This window comes from Dermacentor albipictus, chromosome 10 (genome assembly GCF_038994185.2).
Source record: "Dermacentor albipictus isolate Rhodes 1998 colony chromosome 10, USDA_Dalb.pri_finalv2, whole genome shotgun sequence".
In the NCBI taxonomy this organism is placed as follows: Eukaryota; Metazoa; Arthropoda; class Arachnida; order Ixodida; family Ixodidae; genus Dermacentor; species Dermacentor albipictus.
Window position 1 is genome coordinate 20,688,067 of NC_091830.1, and position 24,555 is coordinate 20,712,621.

Below are 24,555 nucleotides of genomic sequence, written 5' to 3' on the forward strand. Positions count from 1 at the left end.
CCCACTCGTAAGCACACACAAGTACGCACGTACACACACACAAACCACAAAACAAACAAACAAACAAAAAAACCACCCACATAAAGGCACACGCACAAGAGGCAGCGTCCCACTTGCCGCCGTTCTTTCGACACCATGTTTTTGGCCCATGTCCAGAAACGCGAAACAATAGGAAGTTTCAGCGGGGCACCCTTGTAAAAGCAAACTTGCTTAGAGAGAGCGAAATTAAGTGCCGGAAATGGCCATGTGCAAGACGCTATGCCAAGTGCCTGCCAGGCTAAGAGGCTGGGCGTGTACCCTTTAAGTTTCACAATAGTGGTGCTTGCGACGGCCTTGTTGTGTACGCGGACCTCTCTGACTGAGTGGGAAGAGTGCGTCGGCCAGTCGCCCCGAGAATTGATTACTTTGCTTGCCGACAGTAACGACCTCTGTAGTCACCTACTGCCAATGTCTCGTGAATTAAAGAGGCAGCAAGAAGCGGCGCCGAATCAGTTATCACTTATAAAGTGTACCTAGGAAAACCTGTTTGCACGCACCTTACAGAAAAAAAAGGAAATAAAAGACTGGTTGGAGTTGGAGGAACCGAAAGCCAAGCTTTGTTTGAATTGCATGAACGCCTGTACGTCTGCGTGACGTCATGGATATTTATGCATTTACTCCTGTTCGGACAGTTTTGGCACAGAAACACTTCACCTAACTCTTAAGTCTCCATCTCAAAAGTCACTTGCAGCAGTGCCTAAGGTACGAGGCATACCCAGGTAATATATCCTTGCACTACGGAATATTGTTCCGGGCGTACCTGTGTAATCATTGGGAGAAATGTAGCTTTCTTTTTTGCTTGGTGTGTGACATGTTACAACAATATGCCACATGCTAGGATCTTGCGTATGTACGTTGTATACCGCGAGTTATTATGGCACTTTGAAGACGGCGTTGCATGGATGAACAGATCTCGGGAGACATTTGGCCTTCCTATTGGCTAAGGGGTCCGCAGCTTCATCAGGGCTGCAAACAGCTTGAGGTGTAATTAAAGGTTAACTATAAGGCTGAGTGTTCAAATGATTTATAGAGTCGTTTATTACTAAAGAGGAGGGCACAAGTATTCTGGCAAGAAGACAAATTAAACTTCGATGATGGACTGTACAAGCATGAAACGCGCGCTTGAGGAACTGGAGCTTAGGTTAATGGCAGCTATCGAGAAGTATTCTCGAAAGTCCAATATTGATATAAAGGAGTTGGTGAGGAAGAAAATGTGAATGTGAAACAAGTTGTGTGCCAAATAGAAGCGTGTGCGAAGGAACCTCTGACACTAGACGACGTTGAAATTATGCGCAGAGTAAAAGAACGAAATTGTCGGAGCTGCAGAAACATTGCAGTTCAATTGAAGAACCCAGGAAAACTTGACGCTTTTCCGCTTAAGGCTAAGACGACTTGCATTTCGACGTCTGATTTGGGTTGTGCATCCAGCACACCTGTATTTGTGAGCGAGTATCTCTGGTCAGCTCTGAAGCATTTGCTAGGAATGAAAATCGAGGAATAACGTAGTCCAGAGTGCAAGTTTGTGTGGACTAAACATGGGAAGATACCCGCGTCGAAGGTTCAGCAGTAGCGTATCATTCATCTGCGCAACTTTCAGAAGCAGTCGAAATATCAATGAAACTTCAAGTCCCGATGCTTGAAGTGCATTATATTGTAAAATTGCGTTGAACTACGATGAGGTAAATGACACTTGTGCTTCTGACAGTATAAAAGCACTAAAATGTCCTCATTTGAATATGTAATTTTTCGATTCCCTTTCTATATAGCACTTCTTACCAAAACCTGGTTCACATGTCACAGTGATGTCATAAGGGACTGAAAATAGTCAAAATAATAGGACTCAAAGAGACATATATATATATATATATATATATATATATATATATATATATACGCGTGTGTTGTTTAAGCTTTTCTATTTTGTCTCGTTTCCTAGTTGTGTCACTTTTAAAGTATATACAGTACAAATAAAATGCATGTGCAAATACCAACTTAATTCTTTCAAGTGTTTTTTCATCGTCTATTCTGTCTGGCTCTGAAGATTATCTATTGCTGTGTGCCTTGTTCAGGGATCCCGAAATCCCTGTGAAGTAGAATAGTTTTGACTTTTCGGTTTGGGCGTTCTTCCATTCTTATGGAATTGAATTGAATTGAACACACAGACCACGTCTAAAATAATTTGTTGCAGGCATTTCGACATCTGCGAGTCAAGCGGAGAAATGTGGCCTCTCCTTTATCAAGAGCTGAAATTGGCCTCTACATGGTCTTTGCAAATTGCAGATTACGAACAACCTCCGTTACAACAAGTACCCACTGCAGATATAGGCTGAAATGAATGTCGCAACAATCAAGGCAGCGATGAGTATCGCTACGCGTTTGGCATTTACCGTGCAGTGTCAATAGAACAGGCTGGTAGAAGTTCGGGTCTTCCGTCCCTGACTGAGTTTATTGGAGTGCTTGACCTTCAAGGTAGGACTTTGGCAGTAGGACGCTTTGGCAAATCGCCCTCAATCTTTGCAGAACGAGTCTGAGTAATCCGGGTTTCTCTGCTGACACCGATAAGAAGCAAATGAACTCGTAAGAAAGCGTAGGTGCCTTTGCCTAATACCTGTTACGTCCGCAACCAACAAGCGAACACAGTGAGCGTCGAAGATGCGTCACATTGAATCTCCTTATGATTTACACAGTGCACGTTTGGTATGGGCATACCGGAAGGAAAAATGCCATACATGATAATTGCTCTAGTTAAAACGATAATTTTCAACGGCAAACAGGCACTCATTATCGAATTGAAAGTCGAGTATATTTAATTATAACCTAGAGGGAAGAAAGAAACATCGAAATACTGAAGCTTTACACGTGGATAATTCGTTAAATTGAGCATATTGCTTTACTGTACCAGCCCCATATACAAGAAAATCAATAGTAATAACAGTAAAAGCTTTGTGTTGTGTTTTAAACCTCTATTTTGCAAAACGCTGCGTTTGTTTAAGATTTATTCATAAAGCCAGCGATGCATAAAAAGATTATAATAGAAATTCCGTCAGAGGAATATACATGTGGATCAAGCTTTAAAATCAAAGTGGATCCTAAAGGTACCTGTAATTCGTACAGTTGGCGAAAGTGTTTATATTTTTGTGTTTGTTACGACACACGGGCATGTTATTAAATGCGCACTATTGTTAACGTATTGGTTGTTCTTCTTTCGTGAGTAAAAAAAAATTGTGCTTGAGATGTACGTGTTTACTTGAAAGGAGCGCTTCTCGTGATAATGTGTTTCTTTTTACAGAAAGTGCGGAGTAGAGACAACGATAGCTATACGATGGGCAAAGCGAGAACAACATGAAAGCAGGAGCCAATGTTTCGACAAGTGGACTTCTGTCTTCCAAGGCCTTGGAAAAGACAAGTCTGCGTGTCGAAACGTTGCCTCCTGCTTTTCTCTTGTTCTCGTTTTGTTCACCGTCTTGAATTTTCATCTTCGGCATTCACCATGCTTCTTCCTTGTGCTTTCACTCGACAGGTATAGTGTTGTATAGCAGGTGGCATGTAAAGGCCCGGGAAGGAATAGCGCACATGAGACAATTGAATGAAGAGAGAAGTAATAGCCACTCTCACCACTACCCTCCTTGCGTGTTTTCTTCTTTTGTTGTTGTTGCTGAATATACGGCAGTAATCGCTACATTATTATTCTAAGGTAAACATTTGCACGCAACCGAGCCACCATGTTGTTTTCTTGTCGCGTGAAGAAAAATGCTCATCCTGCATTCTGGTCGCCAAATAATACTTTTATTATTATTTCACATAGGTGAAAGTGTTGTAATGCAGTGCGCACAAGGAATTTAGATATAGTAGCGGTAAGCATAAAGGACGTAGAGTTAAGGTAGCGCGAGCAAAAAGAATGGTGCAGGAAGAACTTCAGCGCGCGCGAATGAATACACGGCTACGCAGTGACATGAAGCGCCCTCCGTGTAGGACACGAGAAGCAGGAGTGCTCAGATCTCGGAGGTCATGTACGCGACCTTGGCCTCAGTAGAGGGGAGTCGCGCGCGCGCGTTACCTCTTCTAGCCCGCCTGTTTTTGCAGGAAGGAATTCCATGATTGCGCTCGATCTCGGAGGCCATGTGCGCCCTAATACAGCTGTTGCCCTTAAGAACCCACGCGTAGTGTGGGCGTCGTGCGACGCGTTAGATCGTATATACGGGTTGGCCTTCTGCTTCCGTCATCCTCGTTTAATGATTACCTTGCCCATCCTGTATCGTTGGTGGAAGCAAGTTGTCGGAAACAAGTTGCTGGAAGCACTCTAGCCCTAGTATTCATCAATGCATCTTAACTTGAATCCCTCGCTTGACTTGATTTGAACGACGCCTGTCATGAACGCATCAAAGGAAACGCAACGAGTGCCTTGGGCGCATTCGCACCAGGCATCCTTTATATCAAGTCAAGAGTGGGCTTCAAGATGCATTTCTGAATACGGGGGTAGGTTGTTCTTGTGTTCCGTTTGTTGTGCTTTCAATCATTCTAGCACTGCAGGAGAAAACTAGAACTTGCTTTTCCCTCAAAGCTACCACAAATGTCTACGCAATAGCTTAAGCGGTTGACCAACAGCGCATAATTTCAACATTTCACCGTGTGCAAGTTAAACAACTTATGCAGGATCATTCCTGCTCTTCGCATATGTTTCAAGAGGGAAAGGCCTGAACTGAAGTTTCCTCATTACTTAAGCATCTCGTGGTTCTCCACGTTGCTGTCAGCGGGAACGTTTCTTGCTTTGAATACTAACAGTCCTTGATGTTGTTCTCCGCACGCTGCAAGGACATATTGCGAACAAGGAAAACTAATACAAGGAGATCGTAGACCCCGCCCTCCTTCCCCCCTTCCTTCCCATGGGTGGACCAGTTCTTGTTGTATAAGTTAGAGATGAAGGTAATTTTTTTTTCCTTCGCGACTATGAAAAAAAAAGCCTCTATTTTCTAATCGGAAGGCATCGCTTAAATAAAGGACGGTTGATGTAGTATTGCTGACAAACAGTTCTACAGCGAAAATATAAAAAAAGAAGGTCGATTGAATTCGCCTGTCACGTATGCGAATACGCAAGGGCAAGAAATTACTTTCGATATTTCCCGTTTCAATATAATGCATCAGCTATCGATGTCCGACCTCAGTGATTTGACGCACGTAATTAAGTGTTTTAGACTTGTTCTTACAGTCATATTTACATATCTAGACCTTCCCTGAGCACAAGCACAAACGCAGGACAAATGTGCCGGAGCGAAATGAACACCAAAGGAGCAAAAATGTATGGTCATCAAGGGCTGAGGATCCAATGGATTGGTTAAGTTACAAATTTTGAAGAAACAATGTGGATTTCGTAGAGGTTGAAGAAGCTTATGCGAGATGCTTTACGTGTTAATTCATTAACTTTGAAAAATCAAAAATTTGGCTGCTAATCATACTGCTCGACCGAAATCATAGCTGAAAACGAAGCTCAAAACAAGATAAACAACGTAGAAAGACACCTCTCCAGCAGCCGATCTAATTGGCCTTTTAATGACAGGCATGAGAATTATGACCAACATAGTCATCATCATCATCATGTATCTACAAATGGATAATATGAGGTGACAGAAAACTGCAAATGTCACGCAGCGCGATCCACATTCAAGAAACTCTGAAGGATAATCGTGTACAACTTAAGTCGCCGGTCACAGCATGCCCAATCAGTTTAAGTGCCTGATCCTATAAAGCGTCTTCCTCGGGTGAAAGATTCAGCTTCTTTCGTCAGTGCAGGAAGTTTGTTTTCACCCTTCATTTCACACTGAGAGCAAACGATATCTACGCAAGCAGGGATAAGGAAAACGGAGCCATTGTTTTGTTGGTTCGGGTTTCGCAACGCGATAATGTATCCACGAATACTTGGCAGCTCTTCAATGTCGCGAATATAGCATTTACACGTACCTTCGGGACGCCTTTCTACTCAACTTCATCTCATTCGGCCCGAACGTGGGCTGGGTACGGCACTACAAAATCTAGTCGGCCGCTATTACGCAAGAATTTTCCCGCAATCAATTATAGGATATTGTCGCAACCATCGGCGGCTGGTCCTTTCAGAGAAGTCGTTGGCATTCTGATCGGCTCCGGCAGCAGCATTCTTGGTTTACCTTTTTCCGTCCTTTCATTTTTATTCTTCGATCGTCGCGTCTTCTTTCCTTAACGCAGCCCTTGTAAACGGAGTCACATTTTTTCCTTGTGGAAGCCGCCTCCCTCCCTACCTGTGCGCCGTTGCTTGCGGTATAGGTACCTGGCAGCCATGCGAACTTCGTGGATACTCTTCGCCGTGTTCACGTTGCTCTTCTGGGACCTGTGGGATCGTGTGCCGCTGCTTCACGAACTTGGGAGCCTTGCAGGATCTCTAGGGATCATCCTGTTCGCGTCTTACTGCTTATCCGGCTTCGTATGGAAGGCTATCTTTGTCAAGCATCTGTCCTGCGACGGTAAAGCTGTTCTGATCACAGGTGAGTGGTGATGGTTTATTGACCCAAAGAGGTTCACAGAAAGAATGGTGACTTGAAGGTATCAACCGTGGCCCGGTGTGTACAATTCCGCTATGGGGTTTGTCGCAATCTAGGAGTGAAGTTGGCGTGCTTCCAATAAGTGCGCCGTGGAAATGCTGGCACCAGGCTGCACACTTATGTTTTTCGGTCCCTGCTAATCAATCATAGTTATGAGTGCGTTAGATGCAGTGAAAGGTGCGATACCAATTTAACCGAATGTTCTTACTTCATATTACAGAAGGAAGATGAGTTGTGACAGACTACTTGCTGCAGTTATTTTTTGCAGAAGTACATGGGATGGTTCAGTACGAAATCTCATGTCTTCTCGTTGGCGTTTTGTCCTGATTATTGACTTTATGAGTTGAACGCGACATACTCTCGTGCCCCAAACAGATAAGCCGTGCGTGAAGACTGTCACTGTCCTGAATGACTGCTAAGCTGTTTCACAGCAAACCGACATATGATCCAACACATCTCCTGTCTCTCCAACACATCTCCTGTTAATAAAATCGGACAAGTGCACAAAAGTGAAGACCTAATTTGCTTACATTCTCTTTTTCAGCGGGCACTTCTGTCACCTTCGGGTCACGATAGCTATTACGACCTCCCCCCATACAACAATGCGAAAGGCATCTGAAATATAACTTCTCAAGACTGAGAAATTAAGTCTTTTTGAAAGAAGCTAATATATGCAGACGCAGTCATGAACCCGGTACCATATGTTACAGTGAGTTTTTCTTAACGATCCCATATGTTACAAGCGAGCATTTGTTAACAAGGGAAGTCTCCTTTTTCTACAATTTTAACGGGCAGCATACCTCCATGCATTGCCAAAAAAAAAAACGACCACTGTGCCAGGGTCCACACATTTATTTATTCGAAATGAAGTCTCCCGTTTTCCTAGGCATCGTAAGATGAATAATACTGCCTCAAAGAATAAAGGATCACTGTTCAAAAAATTATATACGCAAATAAATAAATAAGCAAGCTGACAAACAAACAAACGTACAAGGCCCAAGCACTGTGTTTTTTTAAGCAACAGTGCCTTCATTTTCTTTATAAAGAAGCATCAACGAATGAATCAATCATTTCATTTATTTTCTTACAATGATGACACGTTTTCTGCTCAATAATGACAGCTTAATTGGCTTTGATGCCATTCGTAGATCAAACGGAAAAATAGAACAAATGGCAGAGACAGCGGCGCAATTGTGCCTGCGAGGGGAACGTCAGGTGAGATGAAGTTGTGGAGAAAGTGCAATTATAAACGCGCAGAACGAAAAGTGAGAACGCCTAACCCCGTCCTGAAGAAGAGCTGTGAGGAGCTCACGTGCAGTGTTCTTTGAATATATAAGCCACTCTCCCAAGTAAAAGAACGAAACAACAAACAAATCAACAAACGCTGTAAGCGAAGCACCCGCTGTATTATCTCAACGCAACCTTGCTTTCAGGGACTCCTAGAGATTTATGCAGTGGATAAGTTATTTCCTTTTAGTCAAGGCCTGCGATGCTTTGACGTCCTGTTGGTCAATATGCTTGCGTAAACGTGCCTGTTCTAACTTCACTGTGCTCGTGCGAAACAAGAATTGCCTGTGGCACTCGTCAAATACGTCTCAAACCATTATATTATTATTTTATTTCGGATCCGAATTCACAAAGCTTTTCATTCGTACGAGTTGTTTTGCCATTGGCTGGAGACCTTCTATATAATAATACGCCCAACATTGCGAGTGGCTGGCAAGTATTCCTAGCGACATTGCTAGCATCAGAACGTTTTTTTTTTGTGAATTCTGGCCCTGACCCACGAATGCACTGCTGCACAGTCTTTCCTGTGCGCATTTTATTTGTTATCTTTTATCTTGAGTTCTTGAACCAGCAGTAGAAGCCATGTAAAGCTGCGAGCAGGTTCTTGAAATTATTGTGATTGGGCGAAGGAAAGATGCTACAGTTACTACTGCAGTATTGTTTACACACTGATGAGTGCTTACGGAAGCACGCGAGCAAAAACGCCAGCGAGCTACCGTCGGTCAATAGTGTGATTACACAGCATGCACAATCGCAGCCAACACAAAGAAAGTAAAACATCTTTATTAATAATATTTGAATGGCGAGAGCAGTGTGGGAGGAACCCTCAGTCTAGGGTCCCTAAGATGATTCCGGCGATGTTTCGAGCCCGTTGTATCACAGCTCGGAGGACCTCGGGAGGTCCGTCGCGGAAGTCATCGTCCCACATCTCTTTGTTGCGTACGGGATAAAGGATAGTTGGCAAGGGAGGAAAGTACCACTCAGCTGCCGCTAAACGGAAATCACGCGTGTTTTCACGTGCGGTGACCCTGAGCAGGGCATCCGCCCCGCCTGCCTGCTTGACGGCCTGCTTGCCTGGACGAACTTTTTTTTTTTAGTGCGCCGCTATGAAATGTGAGGAGTGCCTACCGACATGAGGTAGTTATTTGCATCGGTGAAGCAAAAACAGTGGCCAGTTTTTGGCGTCATTATAACGACTCCACCGTCTGCAACGCCATAATTCTTTTCAGGACAGTGTCCTTTTCCGTCATACATGTTTACAGAGGGACATACAAGATGCCGCTCGTACGACTTAAAGGGATGGGAAGGTACGCGTATCGAGATGGCTAAAATCAAGATCTTAAGTTATGAAAGAGGGTAAGAGGAGGAGAGAAGAAGACATTGAGTTGGCACTGCAGTCACCAACGCATTCGAAACGTGAGCGGTGTGACACAGACGATCGTTCAGCCCGCTTTACTGCAGCATTCACAGCAGCGCTTTTGAGGCCTTCTGCAGCTGTGAAATGTGTGGAACAACAGTCCCAAGATATTTATCACTGGAAAAACCTCTTCCGTCTAGCTAGTTTAGAGCTATGTAGAGGCAAGCTTTTCAGCTTGCACAAAAGTACAAGTCAGGCTAGGCAGAGAAAATTGCTGATGAATGAGATTCGGTACTCTTTAAGGATTTAGAAAAAGTTTAACATTGTCAGCATATTTAGAAACACCATTAGGCTAAATCACAATGGGCGCCATATTAGGAAATGCACAATTATTACAAGCAGGATTTTAGGAACTCAGAGTATTCGAGGAAAATGCAACAAAAAAGTTATTGACGCGGGAACACGTTGCTGCTCTAATTTCATCTTCAAAGAGCGGTGGAAAAAAGGGGGTCGAGAGGGGATAGAAGTATGGAAGATGTTCTGAACTGTCTTGCTTCGCAACCACAGGCATTTCAGCCGACGCAGTCAATCATTCCTATGAAGAATGAGTGAGCGTTGGATAATAAAGAGCCCATGCGCAATGGACAATGTATTGTTGGTTCACATCGGGGACGATCTGGAGACAGGTACAGTTCCATAAGTAGTCGAATAAATGAAAACACAATGGTTAGAGAAATTGGGCAAGTGCCACTTCCGCAGTGTCATAGCCTGTGCTAGCTTACATAAGTATAGGGCAGCTTCAATTGGCGAGAAAGGCACATAAATTGAATTTCATTTATCATGCGCTCGTCCGGCCGCAACGGTGAGGCGAGCAGACACAACAGAAGCAGTATACTGTATTCCAGGCGGCTCTATACATTGTACAATTTATAAGATGCGTGACGTCTCTTTTGAGGTGGTGTCATATTGGTGACAAATGCACAGTGAAGTCAAACACGAGAACACAGAAAACGGCAGGAAACCGATTTTGGGCGATTTCAGATTAGCTTGCGATTCCGCCCGTGCGATGTTGCATGAGAACGGCAGATTTTACGTCCATTGATGCCCTTGAAGTGCGCAGGAGAAAGGGGGTTAAGTGCTCTTCTCGTATTAAAATTTCCATTTGGGTAAGGTTGTGGTCGCATAACAGACAGCATACCACAGAGTTTATCTCGGCGAGTTACACCCCCCCCCCCCCTTTACCATATCGGGTATGTATGCTTTGAGATGGCGTTTACAGACGTCATAAATCCAACATTTGGTTATGTGGCCCGCCGTTATGGAGGAGTCGGGGTGAAATTTGACATCTTGGAGGTTCTTTAAGGTGCACCTGCATCAAAATATACGATCGTTTCTGGAATTTCGCCCCCATCGGAATGCGGCGGTCGGTGCTCCCAACAGTATCTATACATAGCTTTATTCCAGTGGCGTTCAGTGGTCTCCTCAGTAGATAATTTCTGCATTAAACGTTCATTCAAATGCCTATTTAAAGTAAGCTGAAACTTAACGTTTAGATAAACGATTGTTTTGAATTGACGAAATTGTCTTCCAGGTTGTGACACCGGATTTGGATACGCACTCGCTACTCGACTGAGCCGAGACGGCTTCCTGGTATTCGCCGGATGCCTCGATTCCCAGAGCGAGGGTGCCAAGGCCCTCGGCAAACTGCGAAATGTGACCGTGCTTCAGCTGGACATCACCAAAGCCGAGCAAGTTGAGGCCGCATTCGAAAGAGTTCAGCAAGGGCTGGGTTCCAGAGGTGCGTACTTTACCGCTATCGCATAGGGTTCGCGAGCTTTCGGATACTGGGCCGTACTTCGAAGCTCCGCGTGCGACTAAATGTGGCTCGCCTATGGAGACGTTTGCATTGCCACCAGTACAGGATTGCATATCTTGAGAACACTGGCTTGGTCTTGTTGCTACACGTTCAGTTTCCGTAAGGGGAACTGAAAACGTTAAACAATACATCTTAAGCTAGAGAAAGTGAACGACTGGGGAAAGGAAGAGGCACTATTTCCTTCAGCCATTAGTGAGCAAGGTTCTCTCTTTCAGTTTCTCCTATTCTACGATGTGACCTGTAGGATACAAAAGCCAGGTGCCGTTTTTTTATTGCTCTACAAATCCACAGAGTGTTTTGAAAGTCACGTTGCACCTTAGTGCTTTTACACTAACACTCGCCTACTCACTCGTTTGAACGATTCTTGCGCTAAGACGGCTGGATATTTAGACATTTACCTGCAAATAGATATACCTTACCTGCCCTAAAGAAAAAAAGTAAAACGAGAAAGTGCCCATATCATTCAATGAATGCCCTGCCTTAATGTTTTAAAAAACGTCACCGGCCGTATTTTCACATGACAAGCACTCACTAATATTTCTGAAACGTTGTCGAAGTTGTGACTCCGCGTAACGACCTCTCACTTCCCCACTTGAAGCGAAATAAATACACGCCAAACGCACACCAATTCTTCTCTCAACCGCCGTACCCTGTGTGCAAGCATTAAAAGTCATATTTCTGATGCGGAACACACTTTTGTTGACATCAGCGAGCTTCGTAGCAATTCAAAATGTCCATGCATCATTATCCCACTTCTTTAGACACATTGTTACGGCGCTCTGAAAAGTAAGACAAAACTTCGCTTCTTTTTCTTCCTTTTTTTTACGTGGTTACGCTGTAATGGATGACAACCTAAGAATTGAGTACGGGTTCCGCTCAAACAGCCGCACTGTGTCCACCGTTCTTGCTTGCGCGCTCAAAAACATAGTTACGGAAGGAAATATATGTCGGAAAGAAGTTCAATTCCACCACGATGTCAAAAAAATTGGCGATCATAGTTGTTTGACGCGTCCATCCAGATCGTATTTGATCTTGAAAGTGGTACAGATCAAGTAGCGGCGTTATGGACGAGGTCACCAGAAACAAACATCAAATGATACACAAGCAATGTCAAAATTATTTTGTTTCCTTCTGGTGTACCGCGGCGCTATAATAGGTTCCAATAAGAGCCTTATGGAAAGTGATGTCCATTGGACACACTACTTCTTTAGTTGTCACCGGCCGTAGGTACTCGGCGAGTAAATTTTGACGCATACCAAGGGACGAAATGATAATTTATCCTTCTACAGCCAAAGAAGCAGCAGCCATCCCTAAAAAATCCCTCGCATAAATGTGCCAATCTAACAACCGGTACGTCAAAGACAGCGAAGTTCTGTCATTGAGTTCTCGCACTCTTCGGGTGTAGTACTATAGGGGTGTGTTTGCTGGCTCATCACTATAGGGATATATTTGCTCGCTAGGAGTATTAGGGGTGCGTTTGAGGAATCAAGGATGGCTGTTGTGCTTGAGCGCACTCATGACTGTCTGCTGTTAGTGAAAACTCCCACACAGGCCACGTTACGGCTCCACGGCGTCTGCTTTCACCGCCGCTGCCGTACAAACTAGGGTACCTTGATCTCCCCTCCCGCCACTCTGTACAGAGTAGAGGCAACCGCGGCGTCCGCTACGGCGTTTGGCACGCGAATGACGGACGCCGTAGGGAGGCGTTGCCGGCGCTCGTGTGCATCCGCCATTTCCGTGCACATCGCCTTAATAGATGCCACGGTTGTCTCCACTCTGTGCGGAGCGGCGGGTGAGGAGGGCATCGAGGCACTCTAGTACAAACTCGCGTGTAGCGACACCGGTGGTAAGCGACTGCACTCGCTGCATGACTCGGCAACTGTCTGGAAGTGGCAAGCATGCCTGTTTTGGCGTCGGTTTCAGCTGACTGCGACCTGCGTGTTCAGCGTACCCATCGCAGCCCATACACGATGAACAGGCGCGTGCCGATACAACCGATGAGCGAAGCTAATCACAACAGTAGCTTTTGGGAACGTTGGTGTCGCGGCGTCCGGGTGCGTATTCACGCGGCACACATTGTTGGATTTCGTGCGCTATGAGTAACGTGCGGAAAAAAGTATTTACGCTGGACAGAACGCGATCAAAGAGACTGAATGTAAATATTCTTTAGGACGTCATATGTGCTTCCTCGACGGAGGCCACGGCGTCAAGGCAAAAATTAAAGAAAGGAACTATTTAAATTAAGCTTCTCTCTGTAGCTGGTAATTCTTGCATATATATATATATATGTACGACGGAAGAAGACTGAATGAAGACGAAGACTAACCGATGTAGGTCTAATAATCGTGTGCAGTGGGAAAGCGATAGCGGCTTGCTACGGTTATGTTTTCGCACTTTGCGAACAAGGCTATGCTTGAAACGTCAGTCTGTTGATAATGATGAATAAGTGTGAATGTAGTATTGTACCAGTCTTCTTTTTATGGAGTTTTGCTAAAGCTAGTTGGGACATCATTACACACTAATCCCTAAATCTAAGCAACAAATGAAAAGAAATAACAAAAAAAGTTACCAGAAAGCGTCAGAAAGACATAAGGGTTGTGAAAAGTACTCAGCAAAAGGTTTAAATCAAGTTGTTGTCGACAAACCGACAATTTAAATGGACCTTTGTGTCGGCCACACCGTGTTCCTTCTAGGATTACTGTCAAATATAAAAAAACTAGCTGAAACAAGAATAGCCGAAGAAAAATAGAACTTTACGTATCTGTAGAAAAGTACATGAGGAGACCAGACATGTGAGTGCTCCTGTGTGCCGCCTGCACTTGTCCTTCTCTAGAGCGCGTTTTCTTCTCCATGGTATGTAGCCCACGAACCAGCCCAATTTAGCACTCTGTCACAGACAAATATTACCGATATATGTGGACCTTGTTCGCTCTGTCGTGTGTTATTATTACTCCAAATATTTAATTTATGCACATAAATACAATCCCAGAGCGGAGAAAGAGAGCCAGCTGGCAAATGCCACTAGGGGAGGCATAACGCTTGCCGGCTCTCTCCCGCACACAGTCTCAAGCATTCGTCATTTGATTACACGTGATCGCGGAGACTTATAGATTTCATTGCATGCTGCAACGCTTTAGTCACTCTTTTTTGCCGCCCGCTGAACGCTTCTCTTCCTGATGTCACCTTCTTTGTCTTCTCCCTCTCCATGCCCAGAGTAGTGCAGCCAACTGCCCTCCAGCCATGTTAACAGTTTTACTTCTCCTTCAAAACTTTTGTTTTCACCTGCCTTATTCCTTTTTTCCATACTGCGGGCCTTAAGCACAGTCAAAAGGGAAGCATTGTTTTCTGCAAACATTTCAGTTCTCTGGTCCGTAGTCTCCAACGCTGGTGTACGGAACAATGGCCTGCTGGAGTGGCTCACAATGGAGAGCATCATCAAGATATTCGACGTGAACGTCTTCGGAAGCCTGAGGGTCGTCAAGAAGTTCCTCCCGATGCTGAAAAAGAGCAAAGGACGCATGGTTGTTGTGACTAGCCCGTTTGGTATGCATAACGACGTGAAAGATTATTTTCTCACGGCATGTTTGAGGTTTGTTCAGGGAACCTCTTTAATGTATTATGATTACATTTCCCTAACGATAAATCTATTTGACAGGAAACGATCTCAGTGTTTAAAGGACCATGGGTTTGTGCCGGTTGATAGATAACTATGCAACGGTACATAGAGAGTGCAAAAACGCGCATGTCCTTGCTTTGTTTGTCGTGCAAGTGCTGCTTGTCGACGGTTGGTGCGTGGTTGTTTGTATATTTAGTTTTTTCTCGTTTTCTTTTGACTTCGGAGAGCCTGCATGCGTGCACCATACATAAATGAAAGGTGCTCTTTCTTGCAGTAAAACTGGCGCGTCATGCCTTCGGCCTTTTTATTCGTCGCACAGATACTGCGGCCATCGCAACCTATTCTTACGTTGTAACAAGGCTAGCAAAAGACCTTTTCTCCACAAGGTTGTCTAATACTGTCAGAAAAGATGAGGTTGTAACGGTAAAGAGAAAAGTACGCGTATCGAAGAGCAAATTCGTACCCATGGCAAAGTGACTTCTTCATTCTTCTATAAATAGAGTTAATGCAGTTTGCCTCAGAGATTGAAATAACTGAGATGAAAGTGTTGCTCTGGTTTATTTACAAAAAGAAAGTTCCGTATGTAAGGCCACAAGATAAAATTTGTGCCATCTGCTGGCTAAGCGGAACATTGAAAATTTGTAAACAAGCTTGCGAATTTATTAGCCCTGTGCTATTCTCACACGCCTTGTCTTTATTTTTCCATCGTTACAGGTAATGCTTCCACATAGAGTCATTCGTCGTCTCCCTTGTATAGCGGCAGACTAGACAAATGTGTCGTTCGCCTTACAACTTTCCTACAGCAATTAATTATCGCTCTCTTTCACTCTCTCAAATAAACTACATAAGCTCATTCCTGAGCATAGGAACATGTTTTAACTGTACTTAATTAGTGTCCAATAACTAAGGGCAAGCCACTTAATAGATCATTGTGGTACCACCGAGCAACGACCTCATGAAGTTTGCTATTCGTAGAAGCACACAGCGGTTCAAGTGCGAAGCCTGACCAGCGTCAAAGGCAGGAAAAACAAATAAATAAATAAAGAAAGAAAATGGAAATAAAAAGGAAGAAACAAAGAGCATTGGTCCTTTTATGTCACGCATGTTAAAGACATGATAAACTCTTCACAGTCTTGAATAGTTAATTAAATATGGTAATGTGAGATCTTCAGGGGCTCACGAGAGAGGACAGAGTAAGTATCCACCGATAGCTCCTATCCCAGAATTGTCCATACTGGAAAATTACAGCCATTCCTGAGACTGGAAGTACAGCGAGGGCGAATAACCAACAGCAGCGAACACTTGAGAAAAAAGAAAGGCTTTATAAATTCGTTTCCGGGGTTTTGTTGCGTGCTGAAAACAAGGTACAACTTTTCCATGTAACCGCCGTGGTTGCTCAGTGGCTATGGTGTTGGGCTGCTGAGCACGAGGTCGCGGGATTGAATCCCGGCCACGGCGGCCGCATTTCGATGGGGGCGAAATGCGAAAACACCCGTGTACCTAGATGTAGGTGCACATTAAAGAACCCCAGGTGGTCGAAATTTCCGGAGTCCTCCACTACGGCGTGTCTCGTAATCAGAAAGTGGTTTTGGCACGTAAAAGCCCATATTTTTAAAAAGTGTTCCATGTGTTCTCCCTTTATTCCAGGGCACGTCACAATGCCCATGGGAGTGCCATACTGCATGACCAAGTACGCCTTGGTGTCGATGGTCGACGGGCTGCGACGAGAATGCCGAGGAAAGGGTGTGGATTTCGTCTCCATAGAGCCCATTGCATACAAGTAAGTTTTGTCGTTGTTTCTTTATTGACGCCACACCGATGGGAGCGTAGGTTACATTAGAGCTGGCCATCCAAATACAGATTTCATAAATACGCCCACACTAGCCACAAACAAGTTTTCGCAACTAAAAGGAATTTCAGTGCCGGTATCACAAAGTGGGAGTGACAGGATGAGCCTTCCGTGCCACTGGCCAATAGAAGGCGTACTCAGAATGGATGCCTTTGTTAATCAGCCTTTTTGATAACTTGGCGCGAATTATGACACATTGCATATCACAGAACAAAAGCACGATAGATATTTGCTTCATTATTCCCTCATGGCCAAAAGTCATCGAATGAAGTGAGCAAAGCATAATACGAGACTTACAGTAATGTAGGGAACAAAATGACCTGTGTGATACATTCGCTGCTACAGTTATCCCCAATGTTCCGGTATTATTTCAGAAGCAGGAGGTTAACTATATTACTCACAATAACATGTAACGGCAAGAGGATTCTAATCAAAAGCATGCGCAGAGCAATAAACCTCACTGAAGACATTCATCTGTTCCAACATTATGCTGTGGTCGACCTGGTGCAGAACGCAAAGGCAGGCTCGTAATATGTCGATTTTGCAACGATTTATTGCGGACTGCTTATTAAAAAGTTTGAACCATCTCTTAATAAGCCTACATGACTCAAAGATTGAATAATTAAAGTGGCCAAAAGAAACGTTCGAAGCTAAATTAAGGACATTTTGCTAAATTTGATGTGTGATCACCCATAATTCCCACGCGCTCTTTACAGAGGGTCCGAAACCCTATTCCAACTAATCTTACAATGACATAACTATTAAATTAGGTCACCTCGCGAACATTTTGCATCAACAATTTGCGAATCATTTACGCACAAGTGAAGTTGCGTAATAACGGACGGATGATCAGCATCCTCTTCTTTCATTTACAATAATCCACTGGAAGCTGTACAATTCGGGTTTACATGTGTACGGTAGAAGCGTATCCTACTAATAAATCGTATCGGATATATCCATACGCCACTGTTTACATGAATGCGCATTTTCTGAATGGATGGATGGATGGATGGATGGATGGATGGATGGATGGATGGATGGATGGATGGATGGATGGATGGATGGATGGATGGATGGATGGATGTTATGCGCGTCCCCTTTGGAACGGGGCGGTGGGTTGCGCCACCAAGATCTTGCTATTGTACTGCCTAATGTCCTACCTAGGTTAAACAATAAAAAAGCACTATAATCTACCCCACCCAAATTTTCTGATCCCCTGTTTCGAACTGTGCTTTCTGTCCTGCCAGCTAACGCCATCTAGTGTACAATTTGAAAGTTAGTGATCTTACTTCCCATAAGCTTGTTTTTCACGGTCACGTATAATCAACCCAAAACATATGAAGGATGCCAGCTACATTGCGTCAGGATCTTCATTTGTCCACGTGTGCAACGTTACGCGACGTTAATTTTGTGAAAATGTACCATATCGTATGAAGGTATTAAAGTTTCCTGAGTATTTCCACGTCCAATGGTAGCCGAGAGCTGCCGTCTTCACACCTAACTCAACGACCAAACCCTGGTCGTCCAGAGTGCCCGCGATCGGGCCGTCAAGCTCGGCTTGGCGGTCCCTACGTGGGACTAGCCGAGTGGCGCGGGGTCTCCCCTGCGTCTTCACTGGACCGAAATAAAGTTACTTCTCTCACTCACTCATATCGTATGAAGGTATTAGAGTTTCCTCAGTACTTCCACGTCCACTGGCAGCCGAGAGCTGCCGTCTCCACTCGTACGTCCTCACAGTGGACTTGACTACCTCAACGTCGCGAATCAAGTAACTGACCCATGTTAATTTCATTGTTTGCTAACAAAACAGGCTGTTTAAGCGCGCACAATGTACTCACGATTTATAAGAAATCGCGTGCAGCCTGATACATAGGCCGCCATTTTTGTTTTGATTTCGCGCAGTGCGGCAGCGGCAACCACCGTTTATTGTTCTGGCAGTCCTCCCAGAGCAAATGCGCTGCCATAATTCCTGATATGATGCGATTCTTCCTGCACAGGCCACTGAAATGCGAATTTTTCCATCTCAAACGATCCCGGTTTGGCGCACTTGACGCGAGACGTCTTCCAAGCTAATTACCTCGTTCACATGAGACGCGACACGCTTTGAAGAATGCCGCCTCCTCCTCCCGTGCTCTGGCCGACGCCGCGTCGCTATTGGCCTAATAGCACCACGTGGGCCCTCGCGCCGGCTTCGAGGAGTGAAGGCAGAGGAGGAGAATGTTGCTACGTTATGATGTTTAAGGGGCCTTAATGCCCCACATTGGAGGGTCCTTAGCAGGCTTTGTTGCCTTGGTGGAACCACCCAAAGACTGAACGTCTCGACAGCGAGCGAGACGGCTCGTGGCGACACTCTGTGGCGTTCGCGGTATCTACGTTACGCTTTCCACACGCTTAGCGGAAGCAGCAACGTACACGTTCGTGTGTAGACCTGCAGTGGAAAGATGACATTTTGCTTCTGCCTTTTTGAGAACCAAGACATAGATATTTTTTGTTCATTTGGCTCGAATGAAGAATAATTGTATTACCGAGAATGTCCTCACAATCCCGAAATCAGGCAATGCATGACGTCATTGCCGCGGAAAGCAAGAAATTTTACATGCAGCGCGGTAATATATGACTCACATATTCAGAGGAGCCTAGTTGACAGATCGGCAACATTTTCTTATTACGTTCTGAACGCGTTTCGAGGCCCCTTTAGCTGCCATAGTAGCCACCAGCTGACAGAGATAGAGGAGCTACATTTCAATATAGTGATATCAATGTCAATCTCTTTTGCTGGAACCCCGTATTGTACCCACATTTCAAACTTTCTCATTCTGTCACTTATTTCATCCATTCGCAGAACGGCGATCACGGCGAATTTGGGGTCTCATGACGACACGCAGCCAGAGCTTCAGCAGCAGCCACCAGAGGTCGTGGCCGACTACAGTGCGGAGGAGATTCAGCGGTGGCTGGACACGCCCAGACATCTCTACGACTTGATCATCAGAGACGATATCAACGAAGTGGTCGACGAGATGGTGTTGGCTATCCGGGAGACCGACCCCAAGATACGCTACGTAACAAAGATCCGGCTCGGCGGCTTCTTGTACTATGCAGCTGCATTACTGCCTACAGAACTGTTGGACCTTTTACTCGGAGTGGGCCTCAAGCTGCTGCCATTCGTGTCGCGAATGATGAGGACATAGGTGCCAGAAAAGCCGAGCGACTTTTTAGGAGTACTACTGCGTGATGAAATGTAAGGTAATTCGCCGGACGCGGAAATTCGCGCAAAATATACTGTAGGGATTTTGTACGGTGCTGCTTGTGCTCGTCACTACTAAATAACCGTGCATTAGAATTACGGACAGTGCACTGATGAGCGCAAGCTCTATTCTAGTGGCGGCTTCAAATAGATTTCGGGGTCCCTTCAGTACCTTCTGGAAGCTCATTTTTCATCGCCGCGATTCACCTTAGGACATCTTTTAGCCAAGCGTAGCCTCCAACTTTAACGATTAGGTGCTGTTCATAACATTGCAAACTGGCCGACAACACCATATAGATTTAGCGGGACACGTGCCCAGAAGTGTTGCAATTCATTGAGCTGGGAGTGTTGCGAATATATAACGTCTATAACAAAAATAATGTTGCGATGTGCTTTAAAGGAACACCAGCATGACATTTAGTGCCCTTGAATTTTTTTTCCCCATTTTATTTACGCCCTTCTTGACGTCAAAACCACAAAATCAATTCTGGCAAGCCTCAAAGCATTCTTAAAAAGTAGCTATATTGGTGCTTCTTACGAATCAGTTTCAGTTGCTTTTCTTGGCAGGCGTATGTGTCACGACGTCATGGCGCTGATTTTGATCACGTGGGGGGCAGAAACTTGTGACGTTTTGGCGCTCGCCCCGGTTCGCTCAGACGACCGAGTTCAGGTACTGGTGGAAAAAGAGACTGTAACTGGTTCATAAAAAAGACAATTTATTACATTAACTTGAGCTTCTTCACGCTTGCCGATATTTTTCCTAGGGTTTCCATGTCGACGATCACTATTTAAAACGATAAAGAAATAGTCCACATTGACATGTCCGTACACTTTTAACAGCCAATCCTTGCCAAATCGCTGGGATTTGTATCTGCAAACGAGGATTCCTACAGCAAAGAAGCAACTGCAGCGTCACCTGTTATAAACATAGTCCGAAAGTTGGGAAATCTGCGAAATCCGGCGGGCGTGGTCGCCTTACTCTGACAACAGTGCTAATAATTATTTCTATGCTGTTTCGTGCTTCCTAAAGAGACTTACTTTTTCGTCGTAAGAATACTGCGAACTTTGCGATGATTACATAAGTTTCCTGTTCTGACGTCATCTCTCATCATTTTTTTTCTTTCCTTAGGCCGTACCGCACTTTAGAAAAGTATTCAAGCACGCATTTCTGTGCGCAAGGGGGCCTGGACCTGTGATACTTTGTATATTCGACACTCTTGACTGCTCTTAGACTTTCTGTTTGTTAATAACAGCTCGCTACTGCGATACCTTTGCCGGAGTCAGGAAATATGGCACTTTCTACAAATTGTTTAGGAACGTCCATTGTTGTGAATACATGTAGGGTATGAAATTAATTGTAATTCCCACCTGGTTCAGATATATGATACCTGCTTCGGGTTTGAATACAGAGGTTTGAATTATTTTTGTGTCTCTTCCCGAAGAAGAAAGTATACAAAAATTATTATATGAAGTTTCTTGCTACATAATTTAAAAACATGACTCTTCCGTGCCTATAGGTGCTATAAAATTCCTTTAGAAGCTTCGCAACGTAATATATGAAGCGCCTCACAACTGCCAACGAATTCAAATTCGACTACCTTGCCACACATGTGAACAGAATGCGGTTCCTATCGTCACTTGCTACATGCTACAAGCTACATGCTTATAAAGATAGATAAACCGAAGGCTCAATAGCGTGAGTGAACAGTATTATTGCTCTTTCTTTGGAGCATGAAATTTGTATGTTGATATCTTTTTCATTATTCGTAAGGGCTACGAATTCCACACATGCATGAATATGAAACCATCGTGACATGAATATTATTTTTATAGTACGATGACGAGTACTGAGGGCGATGACTTGCGGAGTCGCCATCTGTCAGAAGTGCCTCCCTTGCGTATAGTATCAGGAATCGCGCGGCGCACTCCTCATAGGTTCGGCTTACGGCGCTTAATAAGGACACGACGTGGCAGCCCACCTGTACATTTCCGCAAGTACTCTCAAAACGAAGGAACTTTATTACTGCCGAAATAATAATCTTGGGCAGACTGAAAGCACAGAATCTTTTACAGACGCTATCGCTTTACCGAATACGTACAGTGAAAGCCACTGCACGCGGTCGCCGCGATGGAGTCTCCCGAACCGGCTTCTTGCATGAAAGGTCGGCAATCGCTGAGTGCAGATTGTGTGAAATATGTTCTTGTAGTGGGCGGTCTGTGTAACCAAATGGCGCATAACAGAACGAAGCCTCAATGCATGCAGCGATCGCACGGGTTCGCGGCGACCGACTTCGCGTCTGCATGCATATCCACGCACAATGTTTCAGTTTCACTGAGAGCGTTTTCGTACCGTGCTGTGAGCTTTAGGCCACAGCATATGACCATTTGACAGTCCACAAGCAACCACTGTTGCGTGGACGTTATCAAAACTGTTCAAAGACAATTTCATTGTAACAAGGGACGTCGGCCCCTACGGCGACTGTGAAGTGCCGTCGCGACGATTCAATATTTTTTTCTTTTAAATTCTTGTACGTTTCAATAATATTTCTAAAGTTGCGTCGCACTGTCTGCGGTCAGCGGGTGATTTCGCGCTCCTTCTTTTTCGCAATCCAGTGCGTTGATTCACAACACAAACATGACCATATGCCATGCCTTTATTTAATGTGCTCTTTACCACTCCTTTTCCATTCCAGTGAACTTGCCAGTGTCTAGCATCAACAAGTTCATAAAACAAACCATCATGACATTAGCCGGGCAGGAAGCGAAGGCGAATGTCTCGGTGGGCGTTTTCTGCTACTCAAAAAACATCGCAGTCCCGGCGCCGTAGCAGAAATATTCTTCGCGTCTGTGCTTGCTGCATATCCGAGTTGTAGCTGATGGCTGTTTGCCGGTTGTAAGTTTCGCGATCAAAGATTCACGGAACTTCTCGTCCTGCGGCTTCGTGTGAATAAGGCTGACTCCGGGCTCCGTTGCGCACGTCCTGCACTGCGGCACTGAGCAGTAGCCTACCATGCGGCACGCCTCCGAAGGCCGCCACTACATATTATAGTGATTTCAAATGTTGTCAAGCAGACACACAAGGCGGCAAAGCCTCACCACTTAATCAGAGCCGCAGCGCAGGTGGGACTTTAAACTTTCGTTTTCAGCTCGTTTCGACGCTCCCGAAGCAGCCGACGCGGTCGCTGTGTCCACGTGATCCCTCATGCCGCGTCACGCCGACGGTGGCGCCAGCTTTTTCAGTGGTGGAGCTCGCCCCCAATACACAAGACTTCATTATATATATCATACTTATATTATCATACTTCAGCACACTCATTGGCTACGGAAATATGGGAGTAAATAAAGGTATGGGACTTGGGTAAGGCAGGCGAGATGTGTCCGTAGAGACTTTAGTCATTGACTAGTCAAGAAAACAACAATGTCCATTCTCAAGAAAGCGTGATGCACCTTCCATATATACCTCCGTGCTACTGTGTTTGTTTGTGGTGCGCCCAAATTGAATTCAGCCTTAAGTAAATACTTGGAGTTCTCTCGCACCCTTTAGAGTTATGTATTTTAGAATTTATTACCTTAACGAAGTGATGCTCTACCAAAGCCGAGGCGCTTCCATAGAGCAAGGCCTCGGCCGAGCATCAATCTGTGCGGAAATAGGATGGGTGTAACAGGTGCATCTGTTGAGAAACGGGCGAATGGTAGATTATGGGATGTCAGTCAGGGTAATCGCTATCAGGCCACTAGAAGCCAATGGTTGCCGCAGGGGTCTCACAGATCATTGAATAAAAGAGTAAAGAGCATTGTGTATACTCAAGATATCGTATTTCTGGACATGCCACTGGTAAAAAAAAAATTACCGACGATTACGTTACTTCCTAATGCGAAATTTGAGCGCAGCAAATAAGCTGTTTCACCTTTTCGATCTGGCTCTCTGATTGCCACCGCACAGGGCGAACGGCAGCGGGAATTTCGGCTCGGGCGGTGCACATATACAGATCCGCCGCCACCGATCTGGCTCTCTGATTGCTACCGCACAGGGGCTGCATTGGAGGAGGAGCGAAGAAAGGAATTAAGTTCGAGCCGGCGCTTTGACAACCGGAGACTCGCAGGAAGAGGGGGGAGGGGGGCGGCGTGTACACCCAGCGGCAAACGATGGGGGCAGAAGCGCGCGCAGCAAGCGGACAACACGATAAAGGGAGGAGGGAAGAGATAGCAGCGACTGACTGATGCCGCTGACGCCGATAGTGAGTCAACCCCAGCTGCGGAGTTGGTTTCAGGGACAACGCCGCCGATGCCGACACAAACAATATGATACCCTCGCTTCCGCAGCGCTAAGAACCAGGTCTAGCCGTGGGAAGGTGGTCACGTATTCGTCGACGTGCCGGGGCCTACGTGAAATAACCGGCGCGTCGGCAACTGAAGAGCACCCTATCCGCCACACAAGAACAGGGGGGGGGGGGACCCTTTCCTCCTCTTTCTGCATGGCGGCGACGGTGTTCTATGCAGTCACGTTATCTTGACTCTCTAGCGGCGTCAGCGGCATCCAGCAGTATCAGTCGGTCGCTGCTAGCGCTGGGGGGATGAAAGGGGGGCGGAGCTGGTTACGAGGCCGACGACAACGCCGACGACGACGCGAAACCCAGGAACGGACGCCAAAGAGCTGCGCTCTAAAAAACATAGTTCATCATCAGTGAGCGACCTGCAGTCTCACACCCACACACAAA

General features: G+C 45.3%; 1 protein-coding gene across 1 annotated transcript in view; it reads left to right on the forward strand.

Annotated features, from left to right (window-relative positions):
* Nucleotides 1-21,258, forward strand: part of LOC135919695 (short-chain dehydrogenase/reductase family 9C member 7-like) — a 30,691-nt gene extending 9,433 nt beyond the window's left edge. The window contains exons 3-7 of the mRNA XM_065453544.2: nucleotides 6,256-6,551; nucleotides 10,844-11,050; nucleotides 14,489-14,671; nucleotides 16,392-16,524; nucleotides 19,436-21,258. Of these exons, the coding sequence (XP_065309616.1) occupies nucleotides 6,347-6,551; nucleotides 10,844-11,050; nucleotides 14,489-14,671; nucleotides 16,392-16,524; nucleotides 19,436-19,781 (1,074 nt within the window). The 5' untranslated portion in view covers nucleotides 6,256-6,346 and the 3' untranslated portion in view covers nucleotides 19,782-21,258. The remainder of the gene's footprint in view (nucleotides 1-6,255; nucleotides 6,552-10,843; nucleotides 11,051-14,488; nucleotides 14,672-16,391; nucleotides 16,525-19,435) is intronic.
* The last annotated feature ends 3,297 nt before the right edge of the window (nucleotides 21,259-24,555 follow it).